Raw genomic sequence first — 21,790 nt, 5'->3', positions numbered from 1 at the left:
TTTTCATGTGATTTCCTCAGTGTGACCTTTCTTGTGCAACGATTACAATGATGAATGTTAGATTAGCTCCTCAGCTTCAATGCAGCTGTGCTGATTTACACCAGAAGAGGATCTGATCCTCTAAGTTTTAAACCACCAACTTTGTACATTTTTTTTGCAATTATCCTACACCAAAGACCAGCTGAGTGCTTTGTAGCTTAAAAACAAATAGAACCATATGATTGTAATTAATATGATAAATTACCCTGTCTCCACAAAGTCCTTCACTTTCTTTGAAAGTCAAATGCCACGGTCCAACTTCTCTATTGCCCTGTACCTTGTCTAGACAATTTTACAGTGCAGAGTCCAGTGCGAAGCAGATAGAAAATTCTGTTGTGTTGCACTTGCACTTTGCTCTCATGTAAATGACAGCTTTCCACGGGTCTCCCCTTTCCCCTCACAAACTTGTAAAGATTTGTCACATTCCCTAACCCCAACCTGGGCATCTTCTTCCGGGTCTCTTGCTCCTTTCCTGCTGCTTGATCTCTCCTTCTCTGCCTACAGCCTCACTGTGGACTTCATTGTACACCTCTACCCCGTTATAACATTAAATTAAATGCATACACATTCCCTTTTACTACTTCACCTTAAGGGAAAAAAAGACAAACTATGCCTTGTGAAGGAGCCATTTGCTATAAAGTGTAAAAATGCTTTAATATTAATATTTTATAATAAAATTCATGACATATTTATAAACACTCTATCAAGCATTTACAACTGAACCACAACTGAGAGCTTGTAACGGAATAAATAAGCAAGGACACAACTCGTATGAAATATACATCTCAATTTTTATAATTGTGTGTGCTTTATTCTTTACACGAATGGAATGGAGGCATAGAATATTTACACGTAACAGGACTGTACGCTGTAGAGTGTACTTTGTTCAGCTTCTGATTATCCCCAACTATAGCTGGCTTGAGAAACAGCCTGTCAAGCAGACACACAGCATCAAGTATCAAACAAAAGCAGTCTGCGTACAGCCTGTTGCCACTCAAAAGTTCAGACTTTGGAAACTTGCCAGTTCAAACTTTGGAAACAAGTCCAGAAATTAAGATAATTAAAAGTTCATTATTCCACTGGGGGAGGTCAACAGTGTCATTTGTTAGATGTCTCCTGCTATTCGGCGAGTGATATACCCTACCCTCTCAAATGCTGTCTTATGTCAGGCCTTTGTGGTTAGTCTGAGCCAGCGCAACGGGTCAGGGAACTGAGTACGGTGTCAACACGGTATGAGGCAGAGAGGCAGAATCTGGCTCCCAGTGGTGTAGTGTTCTGCACCCAATAGCTCCTGTCACTCTTTATAGGAGCAGTTGTGTGCTGAACCATTTTGAAAATCCACCTGCTGTTTGGGGCAGAGACGATGGTCATTTTATTCTGTAGCACACTGGGGCCCCACTCCATGACGGGGCTTCCTATGCGCTATCCCAGTACAAATATTAAGCCCTAGTACTAGCAATAATAGATCCAGGTGGCAGCTTAGCACTTTAAAAAATCTCGACCAAACTGTGAGCGCTGAGGAGTTTGGAAAATCTAGCCCTTAATGTTATGGAGTAATAGACTGTTGGATCCTAAATATAGGCTAACATGAGGGGAACTATTACATGTAGCTACAGGTGAAATAAATGCGATGAGCGCCACTCAAGTCAATGGAGCAACAATGCTGTACACAAGCTGAGGATCCAGCCCCACCCCCCACCACCTTCTGAATAGAATTTAGATTGTGTTGCTGTCAGTGTTGATAATGGTTTGCGCCCCATAATATATTTCAAGGGAACTGTTCCTCTTCTTATGTCTTGACGAGCAGTTATTAATGCTGCGCTAGTTGACTAGATGCTGTGTTATCATTTTTGACGGGACTGGAAAATAGATTTACTTCATTAAGAAATGGGCTCAAGTGCATGAAAACAAGTCACCAGATAAAACTCATGCATGCAATTGCAAAGAGGCAGTTTGAGAGAAAAAATCCCCATTCAACATTGTGACTGATGCAAGACCTCCTTTTGTTACTGGGGACCATGGTATGGCTTTAACTCTGAGGCTGTAAAAAGAGGACAGAGGCTTTTGTTCTTGAGTGCTTTTTCTACAAATATTTACACACATGGTCACTCACTGAATAATCCTTTGGTGGACTTAAAAAGCAAAAAAACCCAACCACCCGCCCCCCCCCTTTCACTTGACTGAATTTTGCTAAGCGTTTGTAATGATGAAAGTGTAGCACACCATCAAACTCTCCACAGAAAAATAATACAACTAGCTGAGAAGGTGTTCACTAACTAGGTCACTAGGACACATAGCTAGAGATGGCTCATAATTATTATTAGCTCAGATTCAGCCGTGCTTTCCAGAGTGAGGATTTGAAATCCCAGTGCAAGGGAGAGATTTAACCCTGACTTTTCTTTCACGGGACTGACTTGTAGGGCCCTAGTCACACTGGCTCATCAAACCATGCTAGCTACTAACACAGTTGCATTACATAGTATTTATTTTCGAGAGCGCCTTTAATAGAAGAGGTTACAAAGTGCTAGTGTAGACAAGGGGCCTCTTTACCTGGCAAAAAGGGGGAATTAAGGTAGAAAGAGAGGCTCTTGCATTGGGTAGTTAGACCACTAGAGTGTAAGTTCATTGAGCCCCAGTAGCAAGTACTAAGAGAGGCCAGTGCACGGAAGATGATTTTTGGGGAGGAGAAATAAATAGGTTGAACTATTGCACATCTGTACAAAGACAGCAAAATGTCAGTGTGATCGTTCATGGATGGACAATAAGCCATGATATTTTTGGTTCAACTTAGACCCTGTGGTGCTACACATTGTGCCAGAACATGAGAAATAGCACCAGTGATGTGATCTGGCACTTTTCCTAAAGGGTCCAGCCTTTGCATGTTGTCTCATAGACACCTGCAAGTTTTTTATATAGACAGAGAGAGATCTGCTAATGTTTACTGGTATTAGCACCAATGTGGTCTGAGGCGCCAAACTGAGGTTGGTTTTTTTTGCACCAGATGTAACTGAGTTAACTTCATATTTCTTTTCTCCCTGCCACCCAATGCAACTTCGAATGGCTGCATTAAAAAAAAATGAACCGCAGCACTAAGTATGCTGTAACATGAAACGCAAAACATCAAGACACAAAAACAAATGGAGGTATAAACCCTACAGGAAATAAGACCTCTCATTGCTGCTGGTGGTGATTTTTTTTTTAAATATATATATGTTTTATTTAAAAAATATAAGAAGTGCAATGGCAACTCCAAATTGGAAGCACAAACAACAGACAGGAAAAAATAAATAATGTACTACAGTAACCAAAGACTGATGGAAAAATTGATTGTACTCAGCCATAGTGTTACTGTTCACCATAAAGCACAGCACATGACAAAACAGAACATTTACTAATAGGATAGTATCGTAAAAGGTCGCATGCTGAACTAAGAAACAAAGAAGCAGATGTGGTTGCTTAAAAACGGAGCTGAAAATTAGAATGGAGTTCCTGCTTTAGGATACTTGGTTATCAGTTCAGGTGGGCCTGGGCCGGACCTGAGACAATAGTACTTTGTCAGCATGGAAAAATCTATGACTTCCAGGGATCTAGGACCTTCCTGTGGATTTCTGCATAATTATCCAGAATCTAAGCTGTCTTTCTTTCTTTTTGTCTAGCCCTTCTGATGATGGAGATAGTTTAGAAACTCTACTGGTATTCTGTCTTTGAATCTGTGCTGGCCAGGCAGAAAAAAAATAACAATAAAGGAAGCATGAACTTCTCACATCCATTTTAATACTGTGTTAACCATGAGGCCTAATGATCGCTACATTACCCATATTGTTAACCCTGTCACTGCTGATGGCTGTCTTATAAACATCCAGCTAATCAGCCTATTTACCGAGAGTGGCTGCATGTACCTGTCATATCAGGACAGCATAGACATATAAGTCTGAAAGTTTTAAATAGACAAGTAATTGAATATTCTATCGGTAACTCGGTAACTGAAATGTTTGCCCTTAAAATGTCATTACACATTAGGATCGAAGTAGCCACCAGCTAAAAAGTGTTGGACTCCTGCAGTATTTTGAGGGTTTTCTATAAAACCTGGTCCAGCAGCAGCAGCAAAGGCAGTTCATCTATTTGTAACTATCCTCCAGATGTGGTACAGCGAAATCTGTATCAGTATATGAAATAAGGGCCAAGTGAAACAGCAAGCAAGAACTTCCCAACCCCCGCCCATATACCCCAAGCTGAGATTTCCCCCAAATTCTCCACAAATGTCCATTGCCCCAGTCTGGTGAAAACCCCTGTTGACTGTGAAATGAAATGATGACACAAGTTAGTCGGTGGCTTGCCGGCAAAAAGGACTAAATGCTTCTGGCATTTCACTTACAGCATAAGGAATGATTATAAAATGTTTTCCAGTGAAGATTATGGCTCCCTTCAAGAGAGAAAATAATATACTGCATTCAAGTCACTGAGATTTTGCCTCTGAAAAATCATCTGTTTCAATTTAAAGATGCATCATCCTAGTATTTCCATAACAATAACAACAAAAAAACCCTGTAGGGAGTCAATTTGAATTCTTTCCACAGGAATTTATCATGATTAAATAACAGGAAAGAGAAGGATTAAGTTGAAAAGAAAAAAAAGCAAATTGCCATCTAAAATTTAAGAAATTATATGGTTTGATAATATTATTAGATAATTTGTTGCAAAAAGGGATAGTGCAACTTGAAGGTCCTCTTTACATTTTACAGCCAGACCAGGGAGCAAATATTTAATCTTTCAATTAATTTATCTTTACAAAATATCTCACAAAACATTTTTCACCTATAGAAATTAGTTTCTATACATCAATATATTTTAATTTTTATAAATTATTCCATCATTAAGTGCCTTCTATCAGTATAAATGATAAAATAGACAATCCAAAATTTTAAAGCTTTTCCCAGTTGTAACCCTCCTTGTCAGTTTAGGTACTGTGAATCCTCACACGTGTGAGTAGGTATGTGTGTGACGTGAAATGCTTCTGTTCTCTTCCCAACACCAAATTCCATTGAAATAAACTACAGGGGGTTATTTCCTGATATAATAGTGTGTCCAAAGGGGAAAAAGAAATGCTTGACTTGGTTTTGGAAATCAAAACATGTGCATAGTTACCAAAGTCAAGGTGTACCAACTACTGATGTGCAATGACAAGCTTAGCACCCAATCCAACGTCAATGGGAATCTTTCCATTAACTTCAATAGGAGTTGGAACAGGTTCTATGGGCTCAATCCAGCAAGGTGCACGTGGCCCTGATCCACCAAAACACTTAAGCACATGCTTAGTCCCACTGACTTCAATGGGACTACCCTCAGGTGTATGAACCGGGGTCAGGTGTTCAGCCCCTTGCAGGCTCAAGCCCTACACAAGGTTCAGGAGCTGGGAAACTTCTCTTTAAACCGATCAACACGCTGAGCTCAGCCACTGAAATCATTCACGATGTCCATGTGGGTGCAGTAGGTGGCTAGCTCCCTTTGGCAGAGGGTCCCCATGTCAAAAGTTTATACCTACAACTGGTCTTTTGTGCACACAACAGATTTGCTTTGTATGGTAAAAGTCTTTCTGTTCCTACCCTTTTGACCCATCACTGTCCTTCATGGCTTCAAACACTTTGTGTTGTACATTCATAAAAATTCACATTGACTGCAAGAACATAAATGCAACAAAAACAGGAAAGCCTCAAAATAGCATAGTGTAGTTTTCTTCTAAATATTCTTCCGTCATAATCAGAGGTGCAGTGGCTAATTTATAACTTTTCCTTTGAAGGAATCCAGATGAAAGGCCCAGATTGTTCTTCAATTACAAGTTTGCATTGATTATATATTTCTTCTAAGCTTTCTCCTTGGACAATAGCTGCAATATGAAAACAATTCATGTTTTAATTGGTACGGTCTACAGCAGCAGTTGTCAGCACAGTTTCAGTATTAATGTAGCAGTTGATAAAACTGGAAGAAATAATAATAATGCACATGAACTGTGCAGTGTAGGGAAAGCCATGCACCCTGCAGATCCCAAATGAGTCCAATACAATGGTGATCCACCATAACAAAGATCCCGTGCCATTGCTTATTGTAAGAGCATTAGCCTGGGCTCTCCTTCGCTGTGGCAGAGAAATGCATATGGCACCTTGTTGTGCCAGCCTGAAAACCTGCATCCCAATAAGAATTCACTTCCAAAGGCGGGCAGGATGTGGGATTTCTGTTGTGGGAAGTCAAGCTTTGCATTTTGCTATCAGATTCCCTAGGAGCCCTGCCAGTGGAGGCTGTAGCAGGGATACACAGTCCATCTTCTTCCTGACCTGGCTGTGGCCCACCCTTCCTGAACTAGTCAATGCCCACTTTTCTAACCAACCTCAGAGCCCAGCTTTCTGTGGACATAACTGCATCCTGGCAGACCATACCCTCTTGGGGGCCATGGAATTAGCCCACACCTTTCACTAACGTAAGATTTTCATTGCCGTCAGATTTTGTGGGTGACCCCATGGAGAAGGCAAAAGCTGAACTGGAATATAGGTCACTGTTATATGTGTTCACTAAAACTTTCCTATATTCTGGGAAAAACAGAAACATTAGGAGATTAGTAGAGTGGCTCTTTAGAACATAAGTAACCAGGTAGAAACTGGGCAAAGGGCAGCGGGAGATACTTTTTTGTGCAAATACGTTCAATCGGAGCTGGTAAAAAGATGGCATGAGGTTTTCATAATTTTTGTGTGAAAACTTCATCCCTTTAGTCACTGCAATCTGCTATTTCATCAACATATTTTGTGCAGCGCTCCGTTCAGTTGCTACAAGACATACAGTACATCATGTTGTAGTGTCTGTCCGTCTTTCGAATATAAAAATATAAATGCCCCCTTGCTTTGTCTGTAACTAATTAGTCACCCAGGGTCCGTACACTGACCCCTTTTCAAGAACACCTCTGTATTGCCAGTGTTTTGTTGTAGCCCCAAAAACCAGTCTAGATGTATTTATACTTAACCCTTCAACTTGACACAGAGGAACATGCTTTCTTTATTGCCAGAAAGAGGTGTTCTATGTTTTACTTCCAGCACACACAACACTATGTTTTGAAAGGTTGCTTCTTGAATGAAGTGTTATGCTTTCTGAAGTTCTAGGCCTGGCATTTTTTGTGCTCAGTTTTACTGCATACATTGCAATGCTACTAGGCTATACATAAACCACAGCGCACATCGGCTAAAATCCCGGTCCCATTTCAGTCAATGGCATGACTCCCATTGACTTGGCCAGGATTTCATCCAGTATTGGCAAGCTAGTGGTAAAGTATTCTAACCAGCTCCCAGTTGTAACACCTCAGTTGTGTAGTTCTGGCAACGGTTACAGTGAGATGAGATTATTTTGTTTTCCCGACAAAGATTAGACTTTGGGCCATGCTCATGTCATGTATAAGTGGGTACACCACTTTAGTGAAGCTGCATCTGCTTTTGCCAACAGTGAGTTTGGTCTTGTATTATTTCATATTTTATATAGTGAAGAGATCATTTGCCAAAGGGAGAAAATTACCCTCTTGGGAAATGAATTTCAAAAGTGCCCGGCTCGTCTCCCACTGCAGTTAATGGAGGCGTGTGAGCTCTGTACCTCTGAAAATCAGTTCTCTTGTATTTAGCTGCCTGAATATGGATTTAGGTCCTAACTTTAAGGCAACTGAGTCTGAAAGCATCGACCTATCACCTGCTTTCCATTCTTCCATGGTAGAGCTGCAAAATTATTTACAAATTACTTGCTCTTTAAAAATCCTTTTGAGGTCAATATATTGTTCACAATGATAAAGGCAAATGCAGAAGTCCAGCAGGATGAAATTCTATACTGATCAGTGCAAGTACCCAATGCTAGGACCTACTAGGTAAATCGCAGAATTCCTGCTGACTTTAATGGGAGCAGGATTGGGACAATCAGGCCCCGTCATGCATCACTGAAGTCACTAGGAGTTTTGTCACTGACTTCAACAGGCACAGAATTCACTTCCTACACATGCATTGATGTACAGGAACTGCTGTGCGAAGTGTTGAATGCATTCAACTCTCATTGACTTCAATGGGATCTGATACTGCTCAATATCGGGCTTTTACTGTGGCACACTATATGCATGTACCACTCATTCTTTCAAGCTAGAGATAGAGCTGACTCCAGCTGCTTTGTGGTCATGGATTGAACCCTTGGGGTCAGGTGTTTTGAAGTGACTTCATACCTGTAAAATATTCTCCAAATTCTTGTTCTAATTTAAGTGCTCGCTCGTAGGTTTTCTTGGCTTGTTCCTCTGTAAGACGTTTATTCATTTCCCTAGAAATATATTTTTAAATATTAGTTAAAAGTTATTAACAAATTGAGCCCTTTATTGAATCTGAATTAAAAAAAGTTTGGAAGTCTTTCTAAAAGGTAAGCTGTAATTCAACCAGATATTATTGGTCTTGAGATAAGAATTATGGGGTGGAATTTTTTGGCCCATGTTGTGCAGGAGGTCTGACTAGATGATCGTCCTGGTTCCTTCAGGCCTCACAATTTATGCATCAATGAAAGCTTAACCTTCTGCAGTTAGACAGCATGGAGATGCAAGAGAGGGGTGACAATGTCTCATTCTAGTGCATGCTGGGAGTACAGAGAGAACAGGGGCAGAGTGAGGGTGAGGTGATGGCAGCAATAGCAGTTCAGGAGAGACCGCTGAAGGAGGGCTGTCCCTTAATGCCATGGGAGGCTTTTAGAGCGCTAGAACAGGGTGTAGGCTGTGTGGATCCTAAGATTACAACGGGTGTCGCTCCTGTGCAAAACTCTCACCGCATTACTGTACATCTGTTATATGTACAGGGACCTTCTTACAGTGGAACTCACACCACCACTCGTTTTGTTGTAACTGGAATTTCAATTTGCATATTAATTTAGGAACTTTCATTCTATCTTCCAATAGACAGAATTTCATTGAGTGGAGTTCACTTTAAGTAGGTTCCACTGTGCATGTGTGCACGGACACGCATTAGTGTATGAGAAGGAGCATGTATAGATATTTCTTAGGCAGACACAGATATCTTAACATCAAGAACAAGAGAAAAATCACAGGGACAAACAAGAGAAACCCTAGACATCTCTGGATTTATAGACTCTCCTTGCAAATGAGAGCAAATTATTTTCCCTTTTTCCATGGTGAAGATACAGCTGTAATAATGTAGCAGCTTAACAGAAAAAGCTAGCTCCCAAATAGCAGGTATTACCTGTAAAGGCCTGACTGGTAACATTTATATTGTGCCACTGAGGCACAGCCGTCCTTTGGGCGCAGTGTGGAGATGCAGCATCCTACTGGAGCTTGGTAAAGGATTTTGCCTCTGGAAGACACAATCCCTCCCTAAGATTGCCAGCCTGATTTGCACCCCTGTGTGCCTCTGAATATGCAGGGATTACTCTTTTTCCTGGTCCCCGCACCTTCCCTCTTCCCCCCACAGCCCATTTATGTGACAGCTAAGGACCATCTGGTACTAAGTCCAGCCAATTTCTTTCCTCCCCACCTCTTCAAAAACAAAACCCAAGGAAATGTAATGCGAACCCCGCTCTGTTAACGTAGTTGAAGCAGACAGTCAAAATCACAGCCAGCCACGAGAAACAAAACTTGACATTTCCAACAGAAAAGGTAGCTTGATGATGTTCCACATTGGTAGTATTTTCTGTTCCTGTTTTTTCTAGTTAAAGGAATAGCTTCTGTAATACCATTTGCATTGTAAAATGTAGAGCATAAATGTACTGAATACCAGTAACGTTCTTGTATTGCACTAGTTTTACCATTTGATGGAGCAGCTAAGATTAGTGGGACACCACGTAATTTTATGTACATGTACAGCTGTTAATACCATGTATTGTGGCCCAGAAAGAACAATGTCCATGTTGATTTAGGGTTTTGTGTACACCAGATGTCCAAAGTCTTAACAATAAAATACAGACCTAGTTTGCTTTACCTTTTCTATAACATGGTTACTTATTTTTCAGAAGAGCAGGGAACTTTTTGTCAAGGCAACATAGGAAAACAAGCTCACACCACATTATAAAAGGAAGCATCCTGTATTCCACATAAACCTCACTTAATGTTCTGCACTGAAACCACATGAATATGTGGTAATGGACTGTATATGGCATGACATGTGATGCATGTAGGAAATTATGTGCATGATGATGCATAAAGAATGCTCCATGAGTGCATGACAGCATGCATTTGTTACAGTTGACCTACCCCTTAGTTTCTTTCATCAGGGACAGAAACTGCCTGCTGAAAAATGCTGTGTATATATATCCTGGGTAGTTAAAGCTATGGAAATATATTTCTATAAATGTCTCTAAAGTTGGCTGTTTGTATAACTGAATGTGTAACCCCATGAATGCTGCTTCAGTAATCACACAAATTTGTAGCAACTTCTCTGTAAAATACAGTATTCCTCACTTCGGCTCCATCACTCCAGAGGGTAGATTATTTATAGAGTACAGGAGAGGGAAGGTTTATTTGAATACATACGTCAGTCATTTATGGGTTATATTAATAGGTTTGGAATTAGTATATGTAAATCTGTCTCATAGTACAAGTTTGCAACATTACCATTCAATGGAAGGATTGCTATCTACCAAGGTCTTCAGGCTGGACTCTCACTCATGCTAAGGCCTTGTTATTTTACTAGCACTGGAAGACCCTTTAGATATTGCCAGAGTGATGTAAAGGAGCCCTAGGCCTGGTCTATACTGGGGGAGGGGGAGGGATCGATTTAAGTTACGCAACTTCAGCTACGTGAATAACGTAGCTGAAGTCACATACTTAGATGTATTTACCGAGGTGTCTTCACTACGGTCAATCAACTGCTGCCACTCCCCCGTCGACTCCACCTGTGCCTCTTGCCGAGCTGGAGTACAGAGTCGACGGGAGAGTGCTCAGGGATCAGTTTATCGCATCTAAACTAGACGCGATAAATCGCTCCCCGCTGGATCGATTGCTGCCCAACGATCCTTATCCTTCCATAAGGGTAGTGAAGACTATACCCTTAGTGTAAATGAGAATTGGGCCCTTCAGTTTTATTTAATCATTTCAGCGACAAGTCATCTCTATCGTTTTGTCTTTGTGTTTGTTCTCATTGGCAATTTTTTGTCGGGTGTGGTTTATTTGGTTATTATATTGACGGTGAACATGTTTACATGACAGGGAGTCTTGGTTAAATGTAGTTAAATCTTATGCCTGGTCTATGCACAGTTTATTGTACTAGTATAACTACCGGTATTTTGGCTATGGATGTAATTTTTTACTGAAATCATTATACAGTACCTGTACAATTAATAATGTGGACACAGTAATATTGGTATGAAGGTGCCTTATTATGCCCCTTCCTGTACTGGTATATGGCACGTTTATACCTGTATAACTACATCTGCACTAAGGGTGTGTGTGTGTACTGACGTAACTATGCTGGAATAGTTAAAGTAGTACAACTTGTGTGTGTACACAAGCCCTTAACTGTATTACTTGTCATGAGAAACCTTAGATTACTAAGGGTACATCTACACTACCCGCCGGATTGGCGGGTAGTGATCTATCTATCGGGGATCGATTTATTGCGTGTAGTGTAGACATGATAAATTGATCCCCGATCACTCTCCCGTCAACTGCTGAACTCCAGCTCAGCAAGAGGCGGAAGCAAAATCGACGGGAGAGCCACGGCGCGCCGCGAGGATGCAAAGTAAGTAATTTTAATTTGATCTAAGATACATCGACTTCAGCTACATGGCGACACTCAGGAAAGTTAAGGTAAATCAACTAAAGTTAAAGCATGTTAAACCCCCACATGGCTGCTCTAATAATCTTCCTTGGAGGATGGAGCCCACTTTACTCCAGAGTGAGAACAGAAGCTTGGAAGGTTTAGCCTTGCATTTTAACTCCTGCACATTGACTTCACATCTTTAGTTGATTTGCCTTAACTTTCCTGTCCCCTTGTAAAAAAGCCCTGAGACCTAGTCATTTCACTACAGTACAATTCAGTGGTGACCAGACAGCAAATGTGAAAAATCGGGACAGGGGCTGGGGATTACTAGGAGCTTATATAAGAAAAAGACCCACAAATTGGGACTGTCTCTATAAAATTGGGACATCTGGTCACCCTAGAGTAACTTTTCCAGGCAAGCAGTTCAGTGTTGTGCCATTATCCTCTTGACATTGGCCTCAGAAAGAATTGTATTAACTATGTTAAGAGGGTTTTATTCATATTGGAAACTAACTGTTGGTGATGGTTCCTTAGGAAGACACATATTAAAGAGATAACTTCCCACGTGTTGGCTGCATGGGAAAGCATGGAATTTGTACATGTTCAAATAATTTGGAATGTCTGAATTCTATACATTTCCTATTCCTTTTAGGAATTTTTTAGTCTTATTCTGTTTGCATAACATACCCACATAAACCATGCTTCAAGGACCCTAGTTGTTGTTCTTACAAAAGCTTGACATTCTAGTTAAAAGCTCCTTCTGCAGAGAATTTCTAAAATAAGACATTCAGAGATCTATAAAAGCCTCATATTCCAGAAGCAAAAAATAATGGATTTCTCATTGTTTGTCCCTGTAGTACTGTCTGCACTGATGAGATTTGGCTGAAAGCTTTTTTTACTCTAATGAAAGTAAAAAATAGCCTATTTATATTTTTGATACATATCCTTAAAGAAACTGCCACTAACTCCACAGGATTTATGCAGCCCAAAACTTAGTATTGCTTGTTTAATAATAGGCTAACAATCATAAGGCTCTGCAGGTATTCCTTCACTGAGCAATTCTTACGCTGGGTAGCTATTCTTATACCAAACAAATCAAACCGTTACCTTATCTCCACCTCTGCTTTTCTAATTGTGTTGAATCTTGTATGTGTCTTTTCTGTAGACTGTATGCTCATCAGACAAGGGACCATCTTTATTTTTGTGCATTGTACAGCACCAGACGCATGAAAACATTTCACAGATGCGGAAAACCCAGAGCATTTAAGTCACCTCCCCCAAAATCAAACGGTGAGTGGACACAGGCTATAGGTTGTCTGACTTCCATTCTCAAACAACTAAGTCATGCCGACTGGTTATTTATTGTGTACATGAAAATAAGTTCTTCAGTATTCCAGATTTGTTTGACTTTGGAGAACAGGCAAAATGCTAACATGAGACCTTTGCTGTGCCTTCTGAGACAGGAGTAAAAAACTAGCCTAGAGGATTATATACTTACATTAGTGGCTCCAATGATTTAGGTTTAATGAAGATAGCAATGGGATAGAGTTGTGCAGCTTGTAACCGTTTAATAGCATTTCCTGATACATCAAGTATACAGTGCTTGCCCTGTTGGAAACAGATGAGGATGTGTTTATTTCCGCAGTGTTTATTGCAAATCAATCAAAAGAAAGGAAGGAAGCCTAAAATGCAGTGTTCCAGAAAACAAACACTACTAACTCACCAAGAGAAGGCTAGACTCCAGGGCACTTACTTGGCTGTTTACTTCCACAATATTTCTTTTGCTTTGATGCCAGTATAAGAAATAAATTGAAGATGTGGAAGACAACTTTATCAGTTTTGGAGGATCAACTAGGATGAACTTAAAGACGGGAGGTGGGGATTTTATGTGGACATCAGCAAATCTTGTTCCTAAGAATAACAGCATATCCTTGTACTTGAGGTATAGAGCAGGAAGTCAGGAGCTCTGAGGTCAGTTCCTAGCTTTGACACAGACTTCCTGTGTGACTTGGGCAAGTCACTTAACCTTTTTGTGCCTCATTTTTCATATCTGTGAAATGGGGCTAATAATAGTACCTCTCAGGGGTGTCTGTAAGGTATCGTGACACGTTTTGTGTTATGTATTGTTGTAATACTCAGCATTTATAAAACACTTTTCATCTTCAACTGCTTTACAAAGATTAACTATTTAAATAATCTGGATACTACCCTATGAGGTAGGTGTGCATTAGTCTTACTTTACAGGTAGAGAAACCGAGACACAGAGGTGAAATGACTTGGCCAGGGCCACAGGGAGAGCCTGCCTCAGAGATGGGATTAAAACTCAAGAGTCCCAGGCACCTAATCCTGTCCTTAAATCACATCCTTTTTCCAAGGTCTGAAAAATATCATGGAGATGTATGCTGACTGAAAGGTAGGAAGGGTGTTTTGCTATCCATATTGCTGTGATGTATGTTCTTGGATGCGTGGTAACACATCTGGAATAGAAAGAACTCCAGACATGCTGACTGGTTTGAATGTTATCCAAAGGCAATGCTCCTGGGATTGAAGACGAGTGCAGAGAAATTCCACACCTCCAGGTATTGTGGGTTACTTAGCATACTTTGGCCACGGCCAAATAGTACTCACGGGCACTTAGCCTGAATTGAATTATATTCTTGTTACATCTAGAAGTTAAAGTGAAAGGGATGACACGAAATTAAACTTTGCAGAGAAGAATGTCACTTTTGGTCAAGAGCACTGGTCATGCATACCCTTCACTACATACTGAAAATGGTCTTGTGTATCCTTAGGAGAACAAAGACCGTCCCTTCCCATCTCAGCTTAACTCTGAGTCTACTGAGAAGAAACTTTGTACCTTTAAAACAAAAGGAGAGAGTGTCCTGATGGTATCTAATCGTTTGGCCTTTGAAGAGGTGGGATGGGGCTAGCTGGTCTTCTCCCAAAGAGGAGAAAAGGGAGGAAGTTTAAAATAAATAACATTTATTTACTATTATCCCTTCCATGAAGTAACTCATGTACTACCGGACCATGGACAAGAGAGAAATGTGCTCCCTGCTCTTAACTTCTACCTAACTCTCAGTATTACCACACTGGGGGCAAATCTGCTCATGGTCACACGCTGGTGTAAATCCAGAGTAATTATATTGACTACCATGGACTTACATCAGTGTAAAAGTCAGAGCAGAATCTAGACCAATCAGAGTCTTGCCACTGTCTTCAATGGGCGCAAGCTTAGGTTTATAATCCCCAGTCAATCTTTTCATTACATTTCTAGCTTTCTTTTCTCTTCCTCATTAAGTTTCCCCCTCATTCTGTCAAACCCAATCCTAGCTGGACTGGCCCCCTTCATGGATATTTTCAGAGCGATTCTAATATCCATAAAGCTGTAAGAAAATAGTGGATTTTATTGCCATAAGAGCAACTTGTAGCAGACACTGCAACTTTTTGCTGCAAATTTCAGCCTTTGGATGCTGCTGCTGCAACAAACAAACAAACAAACAAAAATCACAACTTGTTTGCAGCCTTAAATATCCATAATTTTGAGGACACTATTTTGAAGATATCTTGTATATTTACAGATGTCTGAAAGGCTGTGGTGGTACAAAACAGGCTGTGTTGCAAGTGCAGTAAAAATGGATGCAACCTACCCGTTCTGCTACGAATCTCACAGACTGCACACTAGTCCCATATAAATTATCATTGTACTGCCCAGCTTCTATAAATTTGTGCTCCTGGATATCCTTTTCCATTTGTTCCCTTGAAGTGACAAAATGATAATCTCTCCCATCCACTTCATAGTCACGCTTCGGTCTTGTGGTATCTGCACAGACCAACAAAAGATGGGAAAATTAGGATGTTTGTAGGCACTTTTCTCACAAAAAAGATACTATTTAACAGAGCCTACTCCTGGCCAAATTCAGATCTGGTGTAAGCAGGTGCAGCTCATAAGTGCTTCCAGCATTTTCAACAACGGGCGCCCATAAAAATGTCCCCCTTATCCCATGATAAGACCCAAGTCCTAGGGGAGAGTGAGGTCAGAGAGAGAAAGGCTGAATGACTGGGAAATGCATCCAATATGCTTTCTAATTGGTGGGGAGCTTCGGAGCCAGAGCTCCCTGGGAGCCTGCCTGAGCTGGCTCCCAGAGCTTCCAGGGTCCTTGGCATCTCACCTGGTGGAAGACGGGGTGGGCGAATCCAGGCTCCCACCAGGCACAAAGTCAGGAATCCCAGACTCCATGGGTGGCCTGCTCCCCAGCTGGCTGACTTCCTGGTCCGCCCTAGTAGATGGGCAGGCAAAGTGCTTGGCTCCCCATCTCCCTGGACTACCAAAGAAGCTAGCAGCTGGTTCCCTGTCTGGCTTGCTTTCCAGATAGGTGGGCTACCTGGCTCCTTATCTTCCTGGCTGGCTTCCTGGGCTGCTCTTGGGTAGGCTGCTCAGCTCTCCGGCTTCCTGGGTGGCCGGCTCTGTGGGCAGGTGGGCTGCCTGTCTCCCTGCCGGGTGAGGTGGCTGGAAATTTCTATTTGGGGTCTTCCAAAATGGATTTTTACAAACATTTGTGTTCTGTGGGAAATTTTGCATTTCTGACTTTTTGTTTCCCCATTTGGAACAATTTTTTTCCCCAGAAATGTGAAGTTTCCCATGGGATAGAAATTCCATTTCCTGCACAGCTTCTACAAAACTGTGCATCTCAGCTGGATCTTGGCTAGGAGTTTTACATCTCAATTACAGATTTTAAAAATTGCTTTTGAGAAATACGATTACATAAAATAAATATTGACAATGCTTTTGCATTGTATGCATGACATCAAAGAACAAAACTGTTACAGAATTCAGGAGTAGGTAGAAAAGCGTACTTACGTGGTACACATGATCCAAACTTATCAGGGAATTCAGATATCAAATCATCATTGAGCCGATCTTTTATAGGACCCAAAATAATAACGGGTCTGGTGTAATTAACTGAACAACAGAAAGGAAAGTGATATTCAGATGAAGACTATAACTTTTCTTTATTCTGACAGTAACATCAAATATGTACACTAGCTCACAAAACTGATTTATAGCTCATAGGTGTGGATTGAAGTTTTGGAAGATTTTAGATGCTCATTTACAGTAATACATCTATTTTTGTTGTACATGGGAGAGGAGCTATTTTGTACCCAAGGTGCTATTCCAGAGCAGACCTTTACAGCCAATGGCCTGCTCTACTCGTAGCCTGATGATACACAGTTACACACAATCCCAATGAAATCAACAGGGGTTGCGCCAATGTTAGGCCTTCTCTGCACTGGCAGCGGTATGCAGGGTATGCGTAGCTACACATGGCAGTGAAAAGCGGGCTGCGTCCACACTGTGGTGTGTAGCTACTCCTGGCAGTGAAAGGCTCCGGCAGAGGGAAGGCATCTGGGAAAATCTCCAGCAGTGTGAAGCTGCCAGGGCCTTTCCCTGTAGCAGGGAGTCAGCAGAACAGGACACTGCTACAAACAGCAATGTAGAGGGAGGAGACACTGCTTGGGCATGTAGGGAGCTGTGGAGGTTCAGGCAGGTCTTTACTCACCTAAGCAGTGCCTCATTGTCTACACTACTATTTATGCCTGTGCTAGAGGGTGGGGAGTGTATGTTCTTTACATGCCACCATAAGGTGTGTGCGGTGCAGATGTACCATACAGACAAGGCTTTAGCCCTACGGTTTTATAATTTTACAGACTGGCATTGTGCGGGACAACCTGCCATGGGTAGAGGCTTATACTGTGAGGGAAACAACACTCTCAGCTTTGCGGTGAAGCTGAGAAAATGCACAAATACTCAATACTATATTCAGTAACTATGGCTACACCACAGCAGCTGCACTTGCGCTGCTGTAGCGCTTCTGGTGAAGATGCCATAAGCCAACGGGACAACGCTCTCCTGCCGGATTAATAACTCCTGCCTCTATGAGAAGCGGTAGCTATGTTGAAGGGAGAAGCTCTCCTGCCGACTGGCACTTTAGGTCGGTGTAATTTACATCGCTCAGGGGTATGGATTATTCACACCCCCTACGTGACGTGAATTATACCAAAGTAATTTGGAATGTAGACATAGCCTAAATGTATTTATTAGTAGAGGCCACCCTCCAGCCCTGGGGCCAGAATAGTGTGGGGAGACACCACAGGGCACTAGACCCCATGGGGTTGTCCCCCCACCTTCCATGTGTCGACAGCAGGCCGTGTAGACTTTGGAAAAGAAACTGCTGGGAGGAGCTAGCTGGGGCTGCAGAAAGCAGCTGAAGCAGGGACTGAAGGACACCAATGAGGGCACCTGTTTGCTTCCTGCAGTTTGTATTCTGAAGGGTCTCCCCCCTGTGGTGACTAGGTGTTTGCTCCAGCCCCTCCTGCCTTCTGACTCATGGTCAGCAGCCCCCTCCCCTCTCCTTTGTCTTTCCCTCTAGCTAATCCCCTCCCAAAAAATCTCACCAAAAGGATTTAAGAAGGACAAACCAATAAATAAATAAAAATCCAAGCACTAACATGACAGCTGCTGCCATTGCCTATTGTATCCCTTTCCTCACACTCTGTCTGGCTTGTTTATTTAGACGTGTACTCTCTTTGGGGCAAGCACGGTCTCTTATTCTGTGTTTGATCAGAGCCGGGCCCACCAGGGCCCAGTTCTCAGCTGGCCCCGTGGCATGATAAATAATAATGGTAATAATAGACCAGCAGGTGAAACTTACTTTCCTGTCTTGTGACAGGTTCATAGGATAGGATGCAGTCTTCCTGTCCCCCTGAGAAGAGAAGAAAGAAAATAAATGAAAGCTGACAAGCAGCACGTCTCATATTAAAGATTTATGAATTGCTTCATACAGAAGTCAGATAAGGGTCAGAATTCCTCTCCTGCACTGCTGTAACCTGAACCATTCCAAAGTCCCTCGCAATTTCACGGCAGCTTTTCCCCGCATTTGCTTAACTAGTCAATGCTGAAGTTGTGCTTTTTCAATATACAACCGGGTTGTAGCTGTGGCAATGAAGCTTCTTTTATAGATTCATTAGCAATGGCTGTTCATGGGACTAGGGCAGGAATTCAACAGATAATTTGTTGCATGGCAGCTTATTACGAGGCCTCCTTAAATCCCACTGGAAGAATTCTCCCCTCTGTTATGGTCCTTTTATGCTGCTGCAGGATATGCTCCAGGTCTTGCTAATTTATGCCAGGGCCACATCAGCCCCACAGTAGCCCACAATAGGCGAGCACAAAACTGGCTGATAGCCATCTGAGTCCCCTCTCCCTCTGGGCTGAGAGTTTTATGTTGCACCTTGCAGAGAAGCAGCACAAAAATCTCACCCCACATGTTGATATATTTGGGGCACTACAACTAGATTTGGTCACACAAACCAAACTATGGCTGGTTAGGCTAACATGTGGTGTCATCACTAGGGACAGTTCGCATTTGGCACAATCACTCCTTATTATGCGTAAACCCCATACATTCAAGGCCAGATTATACTTGGCCCTGTATCTATCTATGACCTCCCTATTACCATAGCATCTGAGCACCTCGCCATCCTCAACGTACTCATTCATACACCTTCCTGTGAGGTAGGGAAGTGCTGTCATCTCCACTTAACAGCTGGGGAACAGAGGCACAGAATGGCCAAGTGACTTGACCAAGGTCACACAAGAAGTCTGTGGCAGCACAAGGAATAGAGGCTGGGACTCAGAATACGCAGGCTAGCACCCTAACCCCTGGACCCTTCCCCTCGAGAGGGGACAGAAAATCCTTGAATCTCTAAGTGCCAGGCACAATCCCAACTTTTCCTCTCTGTGGCCCCAGTCCAGCAAAGCAGTGAAACGTGCTTAAATTTGGGGCAAACTTCATTTTAGTACCAAAGTTAACACTACTCTACACAAATGTAGCGCCCCCCCTCACTTTTATGGTGGAAAATTGTATAAATCGGAAATGCAAAATTGAGGTTATAGAGAGAAGTAGTTACACTAGCTGAAAGAATCCCATGACTGCATCAGTTTCCTGCATGAGTAATTTGTGTCCCCTCTCATTCTGGGTCTTTGTCATACATTAGATCTACGTTTGGGCCTTGGCAGGCTGAGGCATATAGTTTGAGCTGCGGGCAGTTTAAATGATGATTTTTCAATTGGTTTATTGCCTAGCTATGACCCAGCCTCCACTTCCCTGCTCTAACAGGGATTTAGTGTCATAAACCAATTCAGAGACCAATTTAGAAATGGGCTAATAGTGGATTTGAAAAGAACTATTGATTTCACCGAACAGGCATGCCTTCATTTCACCTGCCTGCACTGCCTTCCATTATGTCGCATCAACAAATACAGGAAAGCTTGTGCCTGCGTCAAGGAGAACTGTAGGAAAAAAGCAAACCCATTCTGACAATTGTTTTAAAGTCCCTGAGACCAGCTTAGACCATAAGCTCCTCTCCAGCCTAATGTGCCAAGCTCCTCGACCGCCTGCTCATTTTGGGTATAGATTTATAACCAATGAAAATGAGCAGCTGCAGGTTTTATTGTCCATTTCACCCAGGGGCTAGAGTAGCCATGTGTCCACATCCTAAAACTGCTACTGTCATTCTTGGTGGTGGTAGCAGCAGAGAATGGAGTGGGCTCTGGAGAAAAACAACCCTCTCATCTCAGAGTGTCCCCCCCGTTGCGACATTCTGGCCAAACTCAAGTTAAGGGCAAAATTCATGTTGAATTCGGTGGAGCCAGGATTTCATCTATTGACTCAGGAAGGTACTTGGGCATGTGAGCAGTCCCTTTGAGGTCAATGGGACTACCCAGGTGCCTTCAGCTTGGTGCCTTCCAGAACTGGGGCAAGAGATAGGTTCCTCAAGATCAGGGCTGAAGGCCATTGGGCATGTCACTTGGGAAGCTGACTCCACTTTCCTTAGTGTACTTGTTGTGTGGATAGTGGATTTCAGTCAGCAGGCACATTACATGAGAATTAAATTCCTTAAAGTTGGGTGGGAGACAAAATATCACATAAATCTTGTAGGTGTTCAAGGGCGGATGTGCACTTCAATTGTAACCAGACGGTAGCTTGTGATAATGCCTAATGAATCAATACTAAGGGACTCTGAATTCGTCTTTAAAGTATTTAGCATAACAAAGAGCTATGGAATTAAGCAATAATGGAAACACTATAAACTTGCAATGGCTTTCAGATGTGATATACTGAGTGAAATGCAGTAGGGCAGAGGGCTTTATTTACCATTTAACTAAGCCACATCACCCACATTAATGTCATGGCATCTTTTGCTGGCCCTATTCTTATGGAACAGCCTTACATAATTTAATAGAAAATGACACCCTTTTGGTAGGTTTTTAGAACCATCCCATATACATTAAGACAGAATTATATCCTTGCTATAGAATTCTATAGGATGGTTTAAATAAAAAACAGTAGAAAGTATCTCATTCTCTGTTAAACAATTGTCACAGAATCCTATTCACTTTCTCAAGACCCCTATTGCTTCAATCACCTACATTTTATAGGCGTTTTCTACCAAGGTGTGCTCTGGGGTGAATTTCATCCATTAAGACTAAAAAATAAGTGAAGAATAAATTGGAGGGAGGTTGCTATAACTTGCAGGTGCTAGACCTGGATGTTGCAACCCCCAGGAGGTCACAAATAGATTTCAGGGAGTTGCCACCACTCGCCCTTTCTTTATGGGTAAATGGCAGGTGGGTCACCAAAACATTTTTCTGTTATAACTTGGGGTCACAGAATGGAAAAGGTGAGAACCACAACCGCTGTTTTAATGGACTGTGCATGGGAGAGCTATAAAGGGAATCCACTAACAAGAAGGCAGATTGTGTTCATTAAGTAGTATTAAGCAAACAATTAAAAATATAATTTAGCTTAAAAGCACAGTGAGTTTTAATGTTCATAAAAAGTGCTGGATTGACAGAGGTGGGGTCCCTCTACTTATCATTTTGTTACTACACCTGCAGAAAACACAGATCTGGACCAAAACTG

The 21,790-nt window shown here is 41.9% G+C and overlaps 1 protein-coding gene across 12 annotated transcripts in view; it reads right to left on the bottom strand.

Moving 5' to 3' along the window:
* Nucleotides 1–2,202: 2,202 nt before the first annotated feature.
* The window catches only part of DLG2 (discs large MAGUK scaffold protein 2), a 1,465,131-nt gene continuing 1,445,543 nt past the window's right edge, over nucleotides 2,203–21,790 (bottom strand). For 8 of the 12 annotated variants that reach the window (XM_045020521.1, XM_045020529.1, XM_045020530.1 and 5 more), the window contains 6 exons: nucleotides 18,518–18,568; nucleotides 16,666–16,767; nucleotides 15,455–15,627; nucleotides 13,303–13,412; nucleotides 8,276–8,367; nucleotides 2,203–5,923 (listed from right to left, as the gene is read on the bottom strand). In XM_045020521.1, coding sequence (XP_044876456.1) covers nucleotides 5,817–5,923; nucleotides 8,276–8,367; nucleotides 13,303–13,412; nucleotides 15,455–15,627; nucleotides 16,666–16,767; nucleotides 18,518–18,568 — 635 coding nt within the window. In that variant the 3' untranslated portion in view covers nucleotides 2,203–5,816. The remainder of the gene's footprint in view (nucleotides 5,924–8,275; nucleotides 8,368–13,302; nucleotides 13,413–15,454; nucleotides 15,628–16,665; nucleotides 16,768–18,517; nucleotides 18,569–21,790) is intronic. The other 4 variants (XM_045020565.1, XM_045020581.1, XM_045020591.1 and 1 more) reach the window with 2 other exon arrangements.

The sequence above is a fragment of the Mauremys mutica genome, chromosome 1, assembly GCF_020497125.1.
Source record: "Mauremys mutica isolate MM-2020 ecotype Southern chromosome 1, ASM2049712v1, whole genome shotgun sequence".
Taxonomy (NCBI): domain Eukaryota; kingdom Metazoa; phylum Chordata; order Testudines; family Geoemydidae; genus Mauremys; species Mauremys mutica.
Note: the sequence above shows the minus strand (reverse complement) of the source record. Positions and strands in the feature narration are given on the sequence as shown.